Consider the following 12,751-nt stretch of genomic DNA (forward strand, 5'->3'; position numbering starts at 1 on the left):
TCGTCGGGCCACCTCCGGGGCAAGTCAGGCCCCCCCCCACGACCCCCAGGCCGAACCCTCCCCCCCACCACCACCCGAACCATCGGTCAAGGCGTGGCACTCTTGTCTGTGCTTGGACCGGTGTCTCTGCCTGGAGGTTAAGGATAGGGTCTGGCATGGGGATCTGCCAAGATGGGCGGTGCGTCCATCCTCAGTACAGCTATGGGGGCAGGGATGGGGAGACATAACGGCATCTAGTGTGGAGGGCTGTAGCTTGAACCTTCCCCGCGCGAGACCCCCATCGCCATTCTGGACGGGACCCTGCCCCTCCCCCTTCCTGGAGCGTGACCCCCTCCGCCTCGCCCCGAGGCCTTTGGCGACTGGGTCCGTTGGGGCGGAGCCATGGAGGAAAAGCCTTTCAAAGTAAGAACTCTTCCTGGTCCTCCTCACCCTGTCAGCCCCCAGACTCATCCTAGGTCCACCCTGGGCCCCTCCCTGGCTATCCTCTCACTCAGCCCTGGCTCAGGGCAGCTCCCAACCATCACCCCCTCCCCATCCCCACCCCGGCAACTGAGTCTCGGCCCTGGATGGGCTCAGGATCCTCCCCCACCCCCAGCCTGCTCTTCCTTTCCTCCCCAATTCCCCACGACCCTTGGCTTCCCTCGGTGTATGTGGCCCACAGGCGTTGGCCAAGTCTTCGGGCCACCGTGGCTCAGGCAAGTCGAGCCCGCACGACATTCGGAATCTGTGCACCACGGCCACGCAGTCGCAGCCGAAGCTGAATGTACCGCTGCCTACTGTCCGTGAGGACTCGGAACTGGAGGGCAGCAGCGTAGGCAGCACGACTTGCTGGTCTTACAACCAGAAGGCTGGCCACGACTCGGACGGTGGCTGGGAAGAATCGGATGACGGAGAGGACAAGGACAGCTTCAAGCCAGAGGAGCTGGACGAGCACGCCTTGATGGAGCTGGAGATGCGCCGCGGCAGCTCCCTGGGAGGCCCTTTAGAGGAGGACGATTCCAAGACCGACGACGGTCAGTGTGGCTTCAATGGGCTGTGGGCGCCCACAGGGCAGGGGGATGGCCAGGGCCTCAGTTTCTATTGCTGTAAAATGGGGGAAAACTGTGGGACCCAAGTTTCTAGGATTCCCTGGAAGGGGCGCCAACGCTAATCTTCCACGCTTTAAATCAACCAGACCTTCTAGGAATGCCCCCTACCGGGCAGGCGTCGTACAAAGTCCTGGGGTCATAGAGACGAGCAGGAAAATGTGCAAAGGCAGCACGGTAGGACCTGTGTTTTTAATGGAATCACCCGGATAGTTGAAAGGAGGGAGTTAATGCCTTTTCTGTGGATTTGCGCTGCTTGAGGAGGTGCCTGTCTTTCATTCATTAAGTCATTGGTTACAATTTTTAAGTATTTACTTCCTACTTTGCGCTGTGCGCTGATTGGGACATGCCTCCCTTTCTCCTCACCACCTCTGCTCTCCAGCCCTTCATCAGGGAATTGGAACATATAACAATATAACAACTGCCATTTGTTGAGCACTTGCTGTTGTGCCAGGCACTGGGCTTCCCTTGCATGATCGCCTTTAAACTTCACAACCTCCATATGGCGCCATTCTTATTATCCCATTGTACAGATGAAGAACTTGAGGGTCAGAAAGTCAGTCACTGGCCTTAAGTCTCACAAAGTGGGGCAGTCATAACTGGAACCTCGGAGGGTGGGACAACAAAGCCCAGGCTTTAAACCAGTGTCCCATCCTGTTTCCCACTAAAGTGGCACCTGGAGCTGGTCTCTGAAGGCCCCCCACCCCCACCCCGGCCAACATGCCTACCCATACATCCCCTCTGCTCCGGGGAAGTCTCAGCAGTCTGCAGATGACTGATCCCTTTTTTCTCTTCTCCCAGAAAAGTCTTCTTCAGTGTCATCGCTCAATATCTCGAAGCACACACCCCATCGAGCCTACTGGGTGGAGCAGCAGAGCAGGGTTGGAGGCACCCAAGGAGACTGGGGAGTTTAGTGGGGGGTGGGGGATGGGCAAGTTGGGGGTTTCAGGGGTGAGAGGGTGGGGGGGCTTTGCAGGGTGGAGGGGCAGGCAGGTCGGTTGAGGGTCTTGGGCCTGGAGGGGGCAGGTGGGGCATTTCAGCTGTGGGCAGAGCTGGGGTCCCTTGTACATCTGAGTCTCTTGCTGCCTCTCCAGCTGCCCCTGCCCCTGACTGAACTCATGGAGAATGAAGCCCTGGAAATCCTCACCAAAGCCCTCCGGAGTGAGCCTCCCCACTCCCCATCCCCCCAGCTCCCACAAGAGACTTGGGGGATTTGGTAGGGCTTCGGCCTGTGGGAGTGGGGTTTCAGGATGTGTCTGCCCTGTCAGATTCCCTTACCACCCACATTTATTCCAGAAGCCCCATGAAAAGTAAAAAGTTAGGAGACTGGGCACAGGGAGACCCAATGGGGACAGCATGGGGTGACCGTCAAGGGCCTGGGCTCTAGCCTCAGTGCAGCCCCTCTCAACCTGATGTAGGTTTTCTAAGGCTATTTCTTCACTTGCCCATTGGGGATGACAGCCTTTCTGTGGCCTTGGCCCCTCCCTGGTTGCTGTGAGGAGCCTTTGGACAGTGGATTATTTGAGTAAACTTCCTTTGATTTGCCCTGCTTAGTTTATGAATGTGGGGGTGGGGTGGGGAGGGCTAATGGCTGAGACTGGGTGGTCGAAGAGGTGTCCCAAAAGCTGCCTGCTCCCAGTGCCCTAATTCAAGACGTTCTTCTCTAAACTTGCCTTCCTCATCCATCCTCCACTCCAACACCCCCATCCTACTCTGAATCCCCCATCTGTTTGGAGCACAGGTCTATGACTTGACCATTCGAAACAAACAAAACAGGCAGGTCCCAGTACCCTGGAGATCCAAAGTTCCCCAAAGAACAAAGACCAGCTCCTGGGGGAGGCCATGCCCCTGCTCACTGCCCTGAGTTGGGTTCTGCCCTCCAGGTTACCGATCGGAGATCGGCCGGGACCACTTCCTGACCAAGCAGCTGCAGCGATACATCGAGGGGCTCAAGAGGCGCCGGAACAAGAGGCTGCAAGTCATGGTGATCTGAGAGCACCGCCTCGGGCTCGAGTGACCGCCCGACTCCAGCCCTGGTCCCAGATCCAAGCCCGACCCTGTCCATGTGGATTTTGAGCCTTAGAGAAATAAAAGAGTCTTCTGTACATGGTCCGTGAGTCAATGCGTAGCTGCCCGCGTGAGGCGGACGCACGTGGCTCCGCCTTTCCCTGTGACCTTCACTCGGTCACCGCAGTGACCTTGAGCGTTCTCGGTTCGGGCCCTATCGGCTCCGCCTTCCCGGGACTCGAAATCCAGGACTTCTTGCATGCATTAGGTCTGCTTCTCCCACTCCGGGTTCAGCAGCTTTGTGGGGATATTGGGTGAGAGGTCCAAGTGCCCCGATTGTGTTATCCTGGGGGAAGGCGGAAAAGGGAAAGGGACAGCACCTCCTATCTAATTTGGGCGTGCTAGGCTCCGCCCCTCATGCATATGCAGACACCCTATTCCCCCCCACGCGCGCTGGTCCCGCCCTCTCATCTACATATGTATATCATCTCCCGGACCCTCAGAGGCGGCCGCTGAACTACCTCTCCCATTTCCCTTGCGCACAGAGCACCCCGCCTCCTTCTTTACGTAAGAACGCTCCTGGCCCCACCCCCTCCCGTAGCCTCTCCGCGTCTCCTCTGGCCACGCCCTCTCAGCGGCCGCATACGCAAGCAAGTACGCCGCTGCGGCTCGGCGGCGGCTGGGCGAGGCCTTCATGAAGGCCGGCCCGCTGGCTTCGCCGGCTCCGCCCTGACACGTCCCGGAGCGCAGGCGCTGCTCGGCCCACTTGCCTGATTAGCATAGGGCGCTGGGCCACGCCCCCTGCTTTGCATGCGCACGACCAGCCCCGCCCCCGCTGTCAGCTGGAGGAAGCGGAGTAGGAAGCGGCCGCGATGTCCTTTTGTGTCCTACAAGCCGCCGGCGGCGCCGCCGAGTGAGGGGACGCGGCGCGGCGGGGCGGCGCGGCCCGAGGAGGCGGCGGAGGAGGGGCCGCCCGCGGCCCCAGGCTCACCCCGGCGCTCCGGGCCGCTCGGCCCCCATGCCTGCCCGCCCGCCCTGCCGGGGCCCCAGGTCCGGGGGCGGAGGGGAGCGCCGCTGGAGGGTGGGCGGGCGGTGCGCCGGGGCCATGTGCGAGCGGGGCAGGGAGGCGGGCGGGGGGCGGGCTCCAGGCGGGGTCCGGCCTGGGTCACGGTCGGGACCCGGTCGAAAGCCAGACAGGGTCAGGGTCTGGGCGGGATATGGCGTCCAGGTCTTAGGGCGCCGGCCTGAGACCAGAATCGGGCTTGGGCTTCGGATCTAGTCCCAGGGCAGGGTTCAGTCCGGCACCTGGAGCATGCCGAAGTCCCAGGGGAGGGCCGGGCTGGAAGATGGGAAGGGTTTTCTGTCGGGGAAGGGGCTTTGAAGACCACGTGGGGGCGCTCGAAGGGGCCTAGGGCCACCCTCCTCTCTGGGTCAAAGGTCATCGCACTGGCAGGGGAGAACTTCCTCCTCCTTGGCGCTCCCCCATTACTTCCTGATAACCTGATAGAGGTCCCCCGCGGGCGGAGGGGGAGGGGAGGCGCAGCAACTTTAGGCAACTTCCCGTAGGTGTGCGCAGGTTGGGGGGGGCGGGGCGCCCCGTGGTGGAGGACTCTGCGGCAGCAGGAGTGTAAGAGCGAATGTGCTGGAGGGGGTGCAAGGAGGTGGAGCCACGCCCGCTGGTGTGCCTGGGGCTGGAGGTGGCGATGTGTCAGGTGTGAGAGGCTCTGAATGTGTTTCCACGAGGGACTATGCCTGTGTGTGTGTGTGTGTGTGTGTGTGTGTGTGAGAGAGTGTGGGGGCATGGTGAGAGTGTAAGAGTGTGTGAGCCAGAGTGTGATTATGAGCCTTGGGTGTGACTGTTATGGGGTGTGCACTTCAGGAGGAGTGTGCGAAGGCAAACGGGAGCATGAGTGAGTGCTGGGGTTTGGGAAAGGACATGTGTGAGCGTGAAACTGCCCAGGAGAGTGATTGTGTGTGAGCGTGTGTGTGCAGGTGAGGACACCTGAGGACCCAGGTGAGTGGGAGTGTGAGGGTGTAAACACACGCACGCGTGTGTGAGCACATCAACTACCCTTGGGTTTGTGTGCCTCAGTTTAGTTTCTCTCTTGAATGGAGGATACCCAGGTGTGGGGGAGATCACTGAGCTCTCTAACATCTGGAGAAAATTTGAGAGGTATCTCACTTCTGGCTGGGGATTCCAGACGGGGTTGAAGGTTGCTTGGGCACTTAGGTTACCCTATTCCTTGGCCTGGGTGGGAGTAGGGGGTTTCCAAGCCTTCTGCAGTTTCCCAAGTGGGAGACCGGCTGTCAGTTACTGGCTCTGGAGACTCTGTTTCCATGGCAACAGTCGCGGGCGGGGGGGGGGGGGGTGTGGCTCTTCATGGGCAGCCTTCCTTGGACTCTGTCCCCCCCACCCTCTTGCTGAGCCTGGAAGCCTGGCCCCAGGCCTGGGGTTGGGCAACCAGGGTGACAGGGTGTCTCCATCCCCCATCCCAGGGCCTCCCTGTGACCTGACGGGTCTCTTCCCGCAGGTGACCAGCGCCATGTCCAGCCAGGTGGTGGGCATTGAGCCTCTCTACATCAAGGCAGAGCCAGCCAGTCCTGACAGCCCAAAGGGTTCCTCGGAGACTGAGACTGAGCCCCCCGTGGCCCTGGCCCCTGGCCCAGCTCCCACCCGCTGCCTCCCAGGCCACAAGGAGGAGGAGGATGGGGAGGGGGCTGGGCCTGGCGAGCAGGGTGGTGGGAAGCTGGTGCTCAGCTCCCTGCCCAAACGCCTCTGCCTGGTCTGTGGGGACGTGGCCTCCGGCTACCACTATGGTGTGGCATCCTGTGAGGCCTGCAAAGCCTTCTTCAAGAGGACCATCCAGGGTGAGCCCCCACCCCGCTCCTGTGCCCTTTGCCCTCTGGGCCTGGCGCTCCCCAGTTGGTGCACTGCTGGGTGGCAGTAGGCCCCCAGGCTGCCGTGGTACCACTTGGGGTTGGCAGCCTGGAGTTCCCAGGCCCTCCTACCTCCCAGGAACGTCCTTTCCCTTAAACGTTAAATAAAGCCACCAGGATGTGTTGATGGATTGGATGCGGGGTGTGAGAGTGGGACTCAAGATGCCTCCTAAGTTTCTGGGTACTCTAGGCCCAGCACCTTCCACAGCGGCTCTGACGAATTCAAAGCAGCCTCTGCTTGCTCCTAAACTTTACTCTTGCTTCCAGCAGCTGCTGGCCTCTCACCAGCAGAGAACATGCCCCCTTTTGTGCTGATTTCCCCGAAGCAGCATGAGCACAAGGCACGTTTTTACGGGTAACTGAGAGTGGCTACGTCATACTTCAGCACCTAACTTTAAAAAGACTATTAGGCATCCCTGCCAGTAGTACTCACTGAATTTTTCTCACTCAGGAGAGCATATCAAAATACGAGTGAGCAAGATGGTGATGTAATAAGCATTATTTGGGATGTGCCTTTTACTTATATTTTTATATAAACCATTGGTTACTTGGGGGTTATAACATGTAGCCTTTCTGAGAACATTTCTTGAGTGCCAGGCACTGTGTCCTGTTACGTTTATGCTCTCAGTTACCCACACAGCAATCTCTAAGGTGCCAGCACTATTATAACTGAAGCCCAGAGAGGTTTTCAAAACTTTGTTCAGGTCCCACAGGTAGAAAAATGGCAGAAACAAGATATGAACTTGGGTCGATTGAGGTCCAGAGCTAAGCTCGTAAAGGCCAGACTGTTGCCTCTGCTTATTACTAATTGAACTTTGGACAGATGCCTCACGACTGATTGTGACATTCTAGCAAGTTTTGACTTGGCTGAGACCCGCTGGTCTAAAAGCTCCGTGCTCCCTTCTGGCCCTGAAGACCTGAGCCAACAGGTCCAGGTCCGGGTCCAGGTGTCTCCTACCCACCCTGGAATGCTTCGTTCTCTGTTGACAAATATTTATCGAGCACTAGCCATAAATAGTGATCATTTATTGAGCATTTAGGTGCTGTGAGCCGTGTTAAATGTCTTACCTTGATTTTCCCATTTAGTTCTCACAACTAACCTTTGTAAGAAGTAGTTTTTTTATAAAGTTTTATATTTATTTATTTATTTAATTTATTTATTTTTGGCTGCATTGGGTCTTCGTTGCTGCATCCGGGCTTTCTCTAGTTGCGGCGAGCGGGGACTACTCTTCATTGCGGTGGCTTCTCTTGTTGCGAAGCACGGGCTCTAGGCGCGCAGGCTTCGGCGTTTGTGGCGTGTGAGCTCAGTAGTTGTGGCTCGTGGGCTCTAGAGCCCAGGCTCAGTATTTGTGGCGCACGGGCTTAGCTGCTCCGCTGCGTGTGGGATCTTCCTGGACCAGGGCTTGAACCCGTGTCCCCTGCATTGGCAGGCAGATTCTTAACCACTGCACCACCGGGGAAGCCCAGAAGTAGTTTTTAATCATCCCAGTTTTACAGATGGGAAAACTGAGGGTTCGAGGGCTTAGGTGTGGGACTTGCGCAAGGTCACACCATTGGTAAGTGGCAGCCTCCAGGATCCTTGCTCTTCACAAACTTGTGCTCTGCTGTCCTGGCCACTGTTCCCGGTGTGGGGGCATAGCTGGGACTAAGGCAGGATCGCTCCTGTCCTCAAGCAGTTTACATTCCAGCAGAGGGGAGAGAGAGAGAAAACAGTGAACTGCACACAGTTGTTACAGTACAGCTGCGGTGACTGCTGGAGGGCGAGGAGCAGGGTGTGTGCCAGGGAACCTGGCTGGGTCTGGGACTCTGGAGTGCCTCCCTGAAGAGGTGTCTTGAGCTGAAGAAGCCCAGGTAGGGTGTAGGAGGAAGCAGGCTGTGAGGAGAAATGCACCACTGGACCGCTTAGGGAACTCCCTGTCTTAGGTTTAATAGGATGTCTCTGTGTTGACAGTAACCTAAGGAGGCAAAGACAGAGCAGGAGGGGAGGTGACAGTGACTCTGGTCAAGGGTAGAAACAGTTGCCAGGGGCAGAAGAGGGGCGCTTCTGGACATAGTAGGAGGTGAAGCCCACCAGGATCTGTCAGTGGGTTGGGTTTGGGGTGTGAGAGAGGAATTAAAAATGTCTCCTAGATTTCTGCTTGAGCAGCTGGACAAATGGGGTTGCAGGTTTTGGAGGGGTAGGTTGGGGGCTCCATCTAGAACTGCATAAGTTTGTAGTGTCTTCCAGGCGCGCAGGAGGAGGCAGTGGGATACGTCTAGAGTTCAGGCTGGTCTAGGCCAGAGACGGAGATTTGAAAGCCCATGACTTGGTGAGCTCACCATTTGAGTGAGTCAGTGGAGACAGGTCGGAGGGGTCTTCAATGGAAGGAGCGTGGGCCGATGCACAGAAACCACAAGGTGGCAATGAGGTGGGAGGAAAGCCGGGAGTGTGGTTTCCTAGAAGCAAAAGAAGAAAAGTGTTTCTAGGAGGGATCAATGGCATTAGATGCTCCATTGGGCCAAATGACATAAGGATGAGAATTGACCGCTTGATGTAGCAATGTGGAGGCCACTGTGGCCCTTGATGAGAGCAGCACAGCCCAGAAACGTGACTTGACAAGAAGCTTGGGCCAGGTGCAGCCCGACTCCTCTGGTCCCAGCCCCTCCCTTGCCCAGGCCGGGGCCCCTAGCCCAGTGGCCTGTCCCTTCAGTGCTCGGGCTTCCCTGCCCCATTCACAGCACTCCTGCTCTCCCCAGACCTGTGCTTACCTGGGGTGAGTCAGGGGACTCCTGTCCGCTGGGCCTCCTCTGGGCCCTGGGAGGCCGCCACTGGAGCCCTGCCTCTTCCTGGCAGGGAGCATCGAGTACAGCTGTCCAGCCTCCAACGAGTGCGAGATCACCAAGCGGAGACGCAAGGCCTGCCAGGCCTGTCGCTTCACCAAGTGCCTGCGGGTGGGCATGCTCAAGGAGGGTGAGCGCTGGCGGGGGCCTGGGCAAGGCGTGGGGGCTGGGCGCAGGGGGTTGGGCTGGGCAAGGCCTGGGAAGTTCCTGGCGGACTGGGCTGGGCAGGTGGGCTCTGGAGAGCAGGCCAGCCCCAGCCCCGTGGACACAGCCCTGTCCTACAATTCAAGGTGTACGTCTGGACCGTGTCCGGGGTGGGCGACAGAAGTACAAGCGGCGGCCAGAGGTGGACCCGCTGCCCTTCCCAGGCCCCTTCCCTGCTGGACCTCTGGCAGTAGGTGGAGGCCCTCGGAAGACAGGTGAGAGCACAGTGGGGTCTTTGGGGGCTCTGGGGTTGGGGTGGAGCTCGGACATGGGAGACCTGTCTGACGTCATTCACCCGGGATAGTAGTCATCTTGGGCACTGGGACCCAAATCTTCCCTTCATCTATTCGTTTACTCATTTCCCCCAAGAAGTATTTACGAAAATATCCTTTTCTATGTCAAGCCTCGAGCAGTACAGCTGGGAGCAGGGAGTTTTCTGACACTCAGAACCTGTCCACAAACAGACGCTTTCCCTGGGAGATAGTGTAGCCCTTCCCGGAGAGAGGTGTCAGCCTGGCTGGCCAGTGGCTATTGAGGAAGGCCACGGGGGGACTGACTCTGGGAAGATGCTTGACCCTGAAGTGCTGGCAAGGTGATGAATTTGAGTGCCACTTTCAACTGTCGCTGCAGCCCCGGTGAATGCACTGGTGTCCCACCTCCTGGTGGTTGAGCCTGAGAAGCTGTATGCCATGCCCGACCCAGCGGGCCCTGATGGACACCTCCCAGCCGTGGCTACCCTCTGTGACCTCTTTGACCGAGAGATCGTGGTCACCATCAGCTGGGCCAAGAGCATCCCAGGTAGAGGGCCCGGGCGATGTGGGGCTTCCCGGGGTGGGCGGGGCCATGCCTGCTCTGGTGCCTTGCTCAGCCAGCTCTGCCCCCCACTGCCCTCCAGGTTTCTCGTCACTGTCGCTGTCTGACCAGATGTCAGTTCTGCAGAGCGTGTGGATGGAGGTCCTGGTGTTGGGTGTGGCCCAGCGGTCGCTTCCACTGCAGGATGAGCTGGCCTTCGCCGAGGACCTGGTCCTGGATGAAGAGGGGGCTCGAGCAGCTGGCCTGGGGGAGCTGGGGGCTGCCCTGTTGCAGCTGGTGCGGCGACTGCAGGCCCTGCGGCTGGAACGCGAGGAATACGTTCTGCTGAAGGCCCTGGCCCTCGCCAATTCAGGTGAGTCTGGGGCAAGTACTGACAGGTCTCTTTGTAAGGCCCTCTGGTTTTTAACTCTGATGGTGGCACAGTCCCATTTTGCAGACAAGGAAAACTGTAGCTTAGGTGAAGAAAGAACAGTGACTTCCTGAAAGTCACAAAGCCGGGCAAGGACAGGTCCAGGGACTGCATGCAGGATTTTGAACCCTGGTGTCCATACTTTTGTGGAAAGGTGAACCATTTAGCGAGAGAGAAGGTGATGGGGACAGGAGGTGGCCATGGCTGGGGGAGAAGGGGCGGGCCTTGGCTGATGGGCGGAGCAGTGGGTGGTGCTTCAGCAAATCCTTGTCTGGCTCCTGGTTGGGACCCATCCAGCGGTGCCCAGGCAGATGTGGTTCTGCCCTTTCTGGAGACGGCCCACGTCAACAGCTCTCTCACCTTTCCTTGCAGACTCTGTGCACATTGAAGATGCTGAGGCTGTGGAGCAGCTTCGAGAAGCTCTACACGAGGCCCTGCTGGAGTATGAAGCTGGCCGGGCAGGCCCCGGAGGGGGTGCTGAGCGGAGGCGGGCAGGCAGGCTGCTGCTTACACTACCGCTCCTTCGCCAGACGGCAGGCAAAGTGCTGGCCCATTTCTATGGGGTGAAGCTGGAGGGCAAGGTGCCCATGCACAAGCTGTTCCTGGAGATGCTTGAGGCCATGATGGACTGAGGCGAGGGCTGGGCACAGGTGGGGGTGCTGGCAGGACCCGCCCAGCACGGGGTCAGCCCCAAGGGGGCAGAGCTGGGGTCTGGGCAGTGCCACAGCCTGCTGGCAGGGCCAGGGCAACACCATCAGCCGGAGCAGGCCCTATGCCCTCCCCTCCCCCCAGGGGGTGTCAGAAGCTGGGAACGTGCATGCCCAGGCTCTGGGCACAGTGCTGCCCCTCGCAAGCCATAACGTGCCCCCAGGGTGTAGGGGGCCTTGCGGAAGCCATAGGGGGCTGTAGGGGACGTGTGTGTGTGCGTGTGTGTGCGTGTGTGTGTGCGTGTGTGTGTGTGTGTGTGTATGTGGGGTGGGGGGGGGCAGAAGCCTGATCTCAGGGAGGGAAGGGAGTGGAGGCCACAGGCTCCCAGTGGGTGATGCTTTTGCTGCTGCTTAATCCGACTCCCTCTCCAGAACAGAGAGGGATTTGGAGAGCAAAGGCCCCTGCTCCCTTCGCTCCTTTCCTCATCATTTGCATTGGGCATTACTGCCCCCCCCCTTGAAGCAATAACTCCAAGCAGGCTCCAGCCCCTGGGCCCCTGGGGCAGCCAGGGCGCCCACATCAGCTCCCACCCAGCCTCCTCACGGGGTAGGGAGAGCACTGTCTCTATGCCCTGCAGAGCAATAACACTATATTTATTTTTGGGTTTGGCCAGGGAGGCGCAGGGACATGGGGCAAGCCAGGGCCCAGAGCCCTTGGCTGTACAGAGACTCTATTTTAATGTATATTTGCTGCAAAGAGAAACCGCTTTTGGTTTTGAACCTTTAATGAGAAAAAAAATATAATACCGAGCTCAAGAACACCGTGTGTTTGGTGTGTCACTGGACCAAGGGTTGGGGATACACAGGATAGAAGTAGCAAACAGGATATACGTAAACAAAGATACACGCGCTCACAAAATGAAAAACGGGCCTGGCACGCTTTTAAGTCTCAGTTTCCTCATCACTCAGCAGCATGTTGGGGATCCCACGGCTGATGGGGAACAGACGTCCCGACTCTGGGCATTGCAGGGTGCCCTCCAACACATCCACCTGCAGGAAGAGGGGAAGAGAGCTGAGCACTGACAGCCTCCAGGTGTGGGTGTATGGCCAGGAAGCAAGTAATGGGCTGGTTCTCACCTCCAGCAGAACGTGGTGCATCTTTCTCAGAAATCTCTCGTCATGCTCATATCCCTGAATCGGCTCTTTGGGCACCTCGACCAGATGCAACTGTGGGCAAGAGGCCGAAATCATCTCTGGGTATCCCCGTCACTCGCCCTGAGGCCAGGCTCCCTGGCCTGGTGTAAAGGACTGCGGTGAGACCACCCCCCCCCCCACCCAAGGTGTGCACGGGAGAAAACGAGGGTCCTCACGGTGTCCGCAGCCTCCAGAAGCGCCGCCCACTCCACTTTGGGTATCATACGAGCTACGAAGTCGGGGTTGAACTCCACAGGGCTGATGCGGACCTCGGTGGCCTGCGCGTTGGAGAGATTTAGTTAGGCAGGGACCAGATCTTGGTTCTCCTACCCCTGCCCCCAGGAGAGGGGCCCGAGATCTCCCCCGGCCGGTACCTGGAGGCGCAGGGGGAAGCCACGGGGCCCCACCCCCCGCACATGCGAACTCAGCAGGTTGTGGGTGAGCAGCTTCATCTCGACGCTACGCGCTCTCGCAAAGACGGAACCGGAAGGAGGGCGGAGTCCCCTGGCGTCATTTCCGGGGCTGCTCCGCTCTATCCTATTGGACAGCTGGCAGGAGCGGAACCGGCGAACTTGCTAGAACTTCCCGTGCTTGCCGGAACGGGGGTCGGATGGGATCAAACGCTGCTCCCGGAA

General features: G+C 58.7%; 3 protein-coding genes across 4 annotated transcripts; 2 read left to right on the forward strand and 1 right to left on the reverse strand.

Moving 5' to 3' along the window:
• Positions 1-61: 61 nt before the first annotated feature.
• CATSPERZ (catsper channel auxiliary subunit zeta) lies at positions 62-3,186 on the forward strand. 2 transcript variants are annotated; one of them, XM_060017493.1, is made up of 6 exons: positions 188-402; positions 662-1,013; positions 1,887-1,966; positions 2,180-2,246; positions 2,504-2,610; positions 2,969-3,089. In XM_060017493.1, exons 1-5 carry the CDS (start codon positions 382-384, stop codon positions 2,581-2,583), a joined length of 600 nt encoding a protein of 199 aa, XP_059873476.1. In that variant the 5' UTR covers positions 188-381; the 3' UTR covers positions 2,584-2,610; positions 2,969-3,089. The 2 variants fall into 2 exon arrangements, with proteins under 2 accessions (XP_059873475.1, XP_059873476.1); XM_060017492.1 differs by lacking the exon at positions 2,504-2,610 and having other exon boundaries at positions 62-402; positions 2,969-3,186.
• Positions 3,187-3,939: 753 nt separating this feature from the next.
• Positions 3,940-11,537, forward strand: ESRRA (estrogen related receptor alpha). The gene is made up of 7 exons (XM_060019149.1): positions 3,940-4,142; positions 5,624-5,960; positions 8,863-8,979; positions 9,140-9,268; positions 9,684-9,851; positions 9,949-10,218; positions 10,648-11,537. The coding sequence occupies exons 2-7, from the start codon at positions 5,636-5,638 to the stop codon at positions 10,905-10,907; spliced, it is 1,269 nt and encodes a 422-aa protein (XP_059875132.1). The 5' UTR covers positions 3,940-4,142; positions 5,624-5,635; the 3' UTR covers positions 10,908-11,537.
• A 152-nt stretch (positions 11,538-11,689) lies between these two features.
• TRMT112 (tRNA methyltransferase activator subunit 11-2) lies at positions 11,690-12,642 on the reverse strand. The gene is made up of 4 exons (XM_060019151.1): positions 12,491-12,642; positions 12,293-12,394; positions 12,060-12,149; positions 11,690-11,972 (listed from the first exon to the last, which is right to left on the reverse strand). Exons 1-4 carry the CDS (start codon positions 12,566-12,568, stop codon positions 11,865-11,867), a joined length of 378 nt encoding a protein of 125 aa, XP_059875134.1. The 5' UTR covers positions 12,569-12,642; the 3' UTR covers positions 11,690-11,864.
• Between the last annotated feature and the right edge of the window lie 109 nt (positions 12,643-12,751).

The sequence above is a fragment of the Delphinus delphis genome, chromosome 8, assembly GCF_949987515.2.
Source record: "Delphinus delphis chromosome 8, mDelDel1.2, whole genome shotgun sequence".
In the NCBI taxonomy this organism is placed as follows: Eukaryota; Metazoa; Chordata; class Mammalia; order Artiodactyla; family Delphinidae; genus Delphinus; species Delphinus delphis.